The 6862-nt window shown below is 53.8% G+C and overlaps 1 protein-coding gene across 1 annotated transcript; it reads right to left on the reverse strand.

Moving 5' to 3' along the window:
- Positions 1-765: 765 nt before the first annotated feature.
- Positions 766-3042, reverse strand: Gbx2 (gastrulation brain homeobox 2). The gene is made up of 2 exons (XM_021171593.3): positions 2485-3042; positions 766-1439 (listed from the first exon to the last, which is right to left on the reverse strand). The coding sequence occupies exons 1-2, from the start codon at positions 3005-3007 to the stop codon at positions 916-918; spliced, it is 1047 nt and encodes a 348-aa protein (XP_021027252.1). The 5' UTR covers positions 3008-3042; the 3' UTR covers positions 766-915.
- Positions 3043-6862: the final 3820 nt, after the last annotated feature.

Raw genomic sequence — 6862 nt, forward strand, 5'->3', positions numbered from 1 at the left:
CCTCTTCTGGCCAAAGTTTGTCAGTCCCCAAGCTATAATAGATAAAGACATGCAAGATTCCTAAGATGAAAACTAGGCTTCCTTAAAATCACAGTTTTCCTCTCCAATTAAAAGCTTGTTCAGGTGCTACTTGGCTTATGGCCAGTAAGCCTCCATCCTGGTCTCAAGTCACTTAGCTGACCACACATTGGTAGTGCCCTCGAGATGCCCAGGTGGTGGGCACTCTAACGAGGCCCCAAGGATTAAGCTTATAGTTTTTCCTTGCCTTTTTTTTTATTATTCACAAGACTGAGATTGTTTAAATGTCATAACTTATATGAAAATAAGCTACATTGAAATAAATTAAACACAACGGAGACGTGCTTCCGACATGGCTCAGATAGGATATACAAGCCCAGGAAAGACAGCCAGGCAAAGCAAACGAGCAGAGCAGAGTCCTAGATTGCTCCATAAACAACCGACTGCTCTGCACTCAACTCAAAAAGCCAAAAGAGAAACAAACAAACAAAAAATAACAATAAGATTAAACCGCAGTGTTTGTCCTTGTGTCTCCTGTTTACCTTTGGGCACGTATGGGAAGGTGGTCGCTGAAGGCAACAGAGTACAGTGGTGGTTTTGTTTCATCTGGAAAGTGTAAGGAGAGAGATTTGATCCTATCCCTTTCAAAACACTGCAGCTGAGATCCAGTCTATATAGAGATCTATGTACAAAGTAGGGTTGTATAATAAATATTTAGTGTATCTTCTGGTGTGGCTGTAGCCCCCTTTAAGCCCGTCTAATGAATATACTCTCAATTTGCTTGGGATGTCCACATCTAGGAGGTGTCTCTGAGTTCTGCTTTAAACAGTGGAGTCTGACACGGGTTCCCTCAGGTGTTAGGGCCTCTCCATAGTGGTGTCCACCCTGGCTGGGCCCTCAGGGTCGGGCCTGCTCCAGCTGCTGGTGTTGACTTCGAATAGCGAACCTGCTAACGTGAACAGGGATGGGGACGACAATCTTGGGGTTCCGAGAGGGCTCCCCCGTCTTGGAATTGGCGTTGCCTGCCTTGACACGTTTCCACTTGGCCCGGCGGTTCTGGAACCAGATTTTTACTTGCACCTCGCTGAGTTTGAGGGCATGGGCGATCTGTGAGCGCTCGGTCAGGGAGAGGTACTTTTTGCAGTGGAATTCTTTCTCCAGCTCCAGCAGCTGTTCACTGGTGAAGGCAGTCCGCCGCCGCCGGTTCTTGCCTGTGGACGTGGTGCTGCCTGCCGCACCGCCGCTCTGCGGGGTCTCCTCCAGTGCGTGGCCGGGGTCTTCTTCCTTATGAGCAGTCTGGCCAGGCAAATTGTCATCCGAGCTGTAATCCACATCGCTCTCCAGAGAGAAGCTCTCCTCCTTGCCCTTCGGGTCATCTTCCACCTTTGACTCGTCTTTCCCTTGCCCTCGGACAGCCCCGACTGAAAGCAAAACCAAACGGCATTTTATTACATTTTGAACACTGCCTTCCCCAGTCCCTTCCCACTTGGGCACCTCACCCCTATCTCCCCCCAGCAGATTGTCTTTCTACCACATTAACACATTGCGATTTCCTGGCCTTTGAGGAAGGGGGGGGGGAGCGTGAGAAAAAGCTCAAAGGAGAGGAGGAGACAGTAGAGGCGACGGCCCTTTGCCCAGAACCATCACTCAAGGGGCTGCCATGTCTCCCGCTCACCCTCCCAGCCTCTAACAGCTTAAGTATCAGGATGCTGCTCGGACCTGAGGCCCAAGAGAACATCCCCTTTGTTTCCCCGGGGTCCAGGACTGTTTGAAGACCAAGGGGGAGTTCATGATCCTCCCCACCACCATCTGAACAACTAAAATTAAGTGAGCCTCAATTTCACAGCAGATGTGAGTGGTGTAGGGCCGATGCCAGCCCGCAGCTTTCTTGAGACAGATCATTTGTGTCTCCTTAGAAGTTTCCCACCCTATAGTTCCTAGTGCGTGCATGTACACACACACACACACACACACACACACACACACACACACACACACACACACACACAGCCTCGCAGGAATCTGATTCTCTTGGATGAACAGAGAACCCAGTGAAGATATTTGAGTCTGGACTCTCTTGGGTACATGTGCAACTGAAAAAAGAAAAAAACCAGCCCAATAGGCCTCTCTTTAAGGTTGCAACACACCAAGGACCCTCAATCATCACAGCGTGTGTGTGTGTGTGTGTGTGTGTGTGTGTGCCTGCCAAACACCACCAGATGTGTGGCCTGGAGTAGCTAGCAGGAGAGCTCTAAACGCCTCCTTTCCCCAGGATCCTGCTTGTTGCTTGACGTTAAATGCCCTATTGGAAAGCTCCGGTGGGCATCACCGCAACTCCTCCAGCTATTCCCGCAGAGGTCGGGCGGGGGCGCGGCCTCGTCCCCCGGGTCTCGGCGGGAACCCGGAGCTGGCCCGCCCCCACTCCCTCCCGTCCCCGCGTTCCGGCTGCGCGCGCCGCCGACTCACCGAGCGACGCCTGCACCGCTTCGGCCGCAGAGAAGGCGAGCAGCGAGCCCTCCTTGGCCAAGAAGGCTTTGCCGTCCTCCGCATCCGCTTGGAGCGCCTCGGCTTTGTCGAAGTTGCCGCCTCCGGGTAGCGGCTGTGGAGCGAACTTGCGGGCAGCCGCCGCCTCTTGGTGCTGGGGCGACGCAGAGAAGCCGCCGGGCAGAGTGGCCATGAGCGTGGAGGTGAGCGCCATGCCCTGCGCCAGGCTGGAGCAGAAGCCGGTGGGCAGGCTGGGGATCTGGTGGTGAGGGTGCGCGGGCGGCAGAGCGGGCTGCAACGCAGCCTGGGGCAGCGCGGGAGGCGGTGGCGGCGGTGGCGGCAGCACCACCGGCCGGTAGGGCATGAACATGGGGTAGCCGGTGTAGACGAAATGGCCGGGACTGGGCTGCGGCGGGCTGCCGATCAGCGAGTCTATGCTGAAGGCGGTACTACTCCCCAGCGGGCGCTGCATCATCATCAGCGACGGCGGGAACGCTGCGCTCATAGACGCGTTCGGGAGAAGCCAGGGAGAGACGAAAAGTCCCCGTGTCCCGCCGCCGCCTGGAAGCCCTCCGGACGCTGGGAGTACCACCGGGAACTCCGGGCAGGGGCCGAGCGGTGCCCAGAGCGCAGACGCCGCCGCCGCCCCTCAGTGCAGGACCCGCAGCATACCCGGCCTGCGCGGGTGCAGCCACCGAGCGCGATGAGGCCGTGCGCCCGGGATGGAGAGGGCGCCGGGGACCTCACGTTCGCCGGAACCGCTCTCGGCTGCTAGCCCGTCGGAACGCGCGCGCTTCGCGTCTGCAGGTCTCGGCCCAGCTACCAGCAGTGCGTGCGTCCGTCTGTCCGTCCCGCACTCCGTCGTCTCCCACGGGCGGCTGGGGAGCGCGCGAAGCCGGCGCACTTGTCTCTGGCGGGCGCCGCCAGCACCTTTAAATCGCGCTCCTCTTTCTCATTCACATTTTGCCAGCTGCCCAGCGGAGCTCGTGTCACGTGGGACCGAGCACCAACTCCTATTTGCTATTCAGGGGAAGGCGGGGCGAAATTAGGGCTCCGCCCCCTTCACGCAGGCGGGCCGCGAGCGGACTGCGGGCGCCACCGTTGGAGCGTGCTGGCCTGGGAGCTGGAGCCTTTGCACCGCGCGGAGCAAACTTAAGAGGGACCCTTGCTACCTACCTGACTCAGACCCTAGAGTCCCTGGCATCCCTGTGGAGGCCTCATGAGAGGCGGCTTGGAGCTGGCACCCGCCACCGATGGGCCGGGAGTGTTTTACTTATGGTCGCTACAGCAGAACCCTGTGTGATGCTCACCTTAACCAGGGGCGCTCTGGTTGTGCCAAGGGTCCGGGCAAGGTCTCCGGATTGCGTTTAAGGTCTTGCCTCTGCAGGTCTGCTCCCAGAGGTGCGCCTGGGCCTGTCAGCCCTTGTTCACACGACACGGAAGCTGCACGGTTGCTTGCGGCCCGCTGGTGGCGGCGGGGCGGCCGGCTGGTGGTCTCCCTCATTCCTGGTTGGGCCCTCCATGAGCGATCCCTGTTCATTTTTCATGACATTCTTAATCATCGCACCTATTTACCCACTTTGCCAGCGTACACCAAAATAACAGCCACGATAATTATGATAATAAAGCGAGTCTTTTATCTGCTCCATCTTCAGGGAGGAATTGGGGGGGGGGTTGCGACGCCTCTGGATTGTATAACGTGAGATTATCCTGATGAAAGCTTTATGATGTTTGCTCAAATAAAAGCTGCGTTTTGTAAATAGGCACTAATTAAGCACGTTGGCAACGGAGGGAGCTCTCACCCTGGCTCTGCGCAGCGCGAGGACTCCTGGGCACGCGGTTCCCCTTTGCGGACTGCTGGATGGAGCTGAGTCCCTCAAGATATTTCCCCCGTTCTCGACAATGGTAAACAGCCGGGAATTTGGGGGTTAGGAGATTGGAGGGATTGCGGCGAAAGGAAAGTAGGCATTTCTGGTCATCTTTTCTTATATTGAAGCAAACTTTCAAATCTTGTGTTCCTTTTAAAATGGGATCCTTTCGTGGCGAAGGCAGATCCTGCCAAGCGCGCGGGGCTTCCTCGGGTCCCCCCTGCCTGTTCTTCAAATTCCTTGGTCTAAACGTCCTTTCGGAAGTGCTGACAGCACCAGGCCAAGGAGCAAAGGAGGGCATTGTTATATAGGCCATTAAAAAATCAGTTCACCCGGAGGAGCTCTGGCTGGGGAGTTGGCTCATGTTGGACGTGTGTTATGTATCACAAGCACATTTAATTGGGAGATAAAGATAAATCGATCTTTATGAATTTATCGACCCGATTCTTTGAAGCTCTTCTTTCTCGGTCTTCCTCTTTCTCCCGCTCTAACCCCAAGGTTCCGGGGGACGTCCCCGGGGACGTCTCAATCCTAGAGATCTTCTCCGGCCAAGAATCTTGCCAGAGAGCAACTGCCCACCCAGAGAGGTAAGAGGGGACGATGAGTCCTTCGCATCTCTTGGCCAGAAGAGAACTCGCTGGCCCGGCTGCCAGCCGTCCTCCTCCCCCACCAGTGTCCCCTCCCCTCCCCTCCATCACCCGGACAAAGACATCTCAAACGCCTTTCCCCTCTCCAGGCCGCAGTAATAGATGGTTTCGGCAGCAGGCGGTTTGAAAGGAATTCATTAGGGCGCTGCCTGTATTGCATCCCTTCACTTCACGCCCAGAACTCGAGATGGCTTAGGCAGTGTGAGGGGAAATTAATTCCCTTTGGGATACACGGGAAGGAGGTGTCTGTGGGATACCCAAGCTCTAGTCCCTGTTTGCCCACAAAAGAAGTTAATCGAAGCCCAAGGCAAAAGGCTGGTTTCTTCATGAGCATAATAAATACTCCCTCTTATTATGAGATACTTACAGTGACAGTCTTCGATGCCACTACCTTGTTGTTATCCTCTCTCCTCAACTTCTAGAATAACCGCTCCCTTGATTTACGCAACCACAGCCAGGGACCTTCCTGCTTGCCTGCGAGAGGACTGGGTGAGCTGACTCATTCACCTGACTCTCCTGCCTTCCATTTTGCACTTTCACTGTTAAAAAAAAATTATTGTAGAGACTCTGTCGCTTGACCACAGGGAGAGACAAGGATCCCTTTGACTATTTTGGTAATTCCATACTTAAAGTTCAGCAACAAGATTGAGGTCCCTTTAATTATAGACGCACTTGAAGTAATTTGATGGCATATTATTTGTGTCCATAAATTGCCACGAAAAGTATTGACTGCAGGAGTTATAATGCTAATCTTTTATTAGTGAGTTCAGATAATTTTTCATCAATACGAATTTTATTTACTAGTGGGCTTTTCTCGAATGCTTGCAGTAATATTTTTTCATCTAATGCTTATTAACTGCTTAGAAAATGACTGTTTGCATCGTAAAAGCGTAAAAGGATCCTTGTGTTTTGACGTGATTAACAAGATCCATTCCGGGACACTTCAGTTACGTGCAAAAAAAAAAAAAAAAAACCCCAAAAAACAAAAAACAAAAAACCGCTGCGCGCCTGAGGGCTGCGGACAACAGAAGCTTTCGGAGTCCCGACTGCGCTGAAGAGATTAATGCACTAGGAACGACAGGTACTCGTATCTGTCCTTCGTACCTGCCTAGCTCCGAACTGTCTCAACCGCAGAGTCAACTCGGCCCCGCTGCGCGGGAAAACCACCCTGCTCAGATCTTAGTAACTAGGCTCAGAGAGCCCCGCCCCCTCCAATTAGGAAAAAGGTTGGGCGCGCGGGAAGGGAGAGCTGGGTTCCCCCAACTCCAGTTAACTTCTGCGAACTTTTTCTCTGGAAGCATCTTTCACAGATGAAGATAGCCCAGCCCCGGAGGTATTTTACTGCTGCCAAGAGAGTGTCAGTATCGTATTAAGCCACTTACAGAGTGGCTGAGACGTTCAATAAAAGTGATGGTAATTAAGTTGCCCCACGCTTGTGGGCTGTCCGATTCAGCCTTTGCACATAGGTGTGTGAAAGCTAAGCAAGAAATAGGAACCGCACAAATGAATATTATTATTACCTGGAGGTGGGAGCGTAGTGCGGTTTCCAGGGGGCAGCGAGGGCCCTCTGGTCTCTGTGAATGTCATGTGGAGAAACCTGTGGGCCTCGCACAGGAGGAGGGGTCTCCTGCTCAGACCGAAGCTTCAGGCCGGGTTCTCTGCTAACCGTGTTATTTTTATTTAGAGGAATTTTGAGTGGTCTGATGCGTCCCGTCATTGCCGCAGTTCTTGCTCCTGGCCATAGTTGGGAAATAACTTGGGATGCGCTTTACTTGTAGAGGGGCAATTGGGATTCACACCCAGCTAACCTAGCATCGAGCTTCCCCAGCCCAAGACACACTTACA

The sequence above is a fragment of the Mus caroli genome, unplaced genomic scaffold, assembly GCF_978045245.1.
Source record: "Mus caroli unplaced genomic scaffold, Mus_caroli_1 scaffold_1, whole genome shotgun sequence".
Classification (NCBI taxonomy): Eukaryota; Metazoa; Chordata; class Mammalia; order Rodentia; family Muridae; genus Mus; species Mus caroli.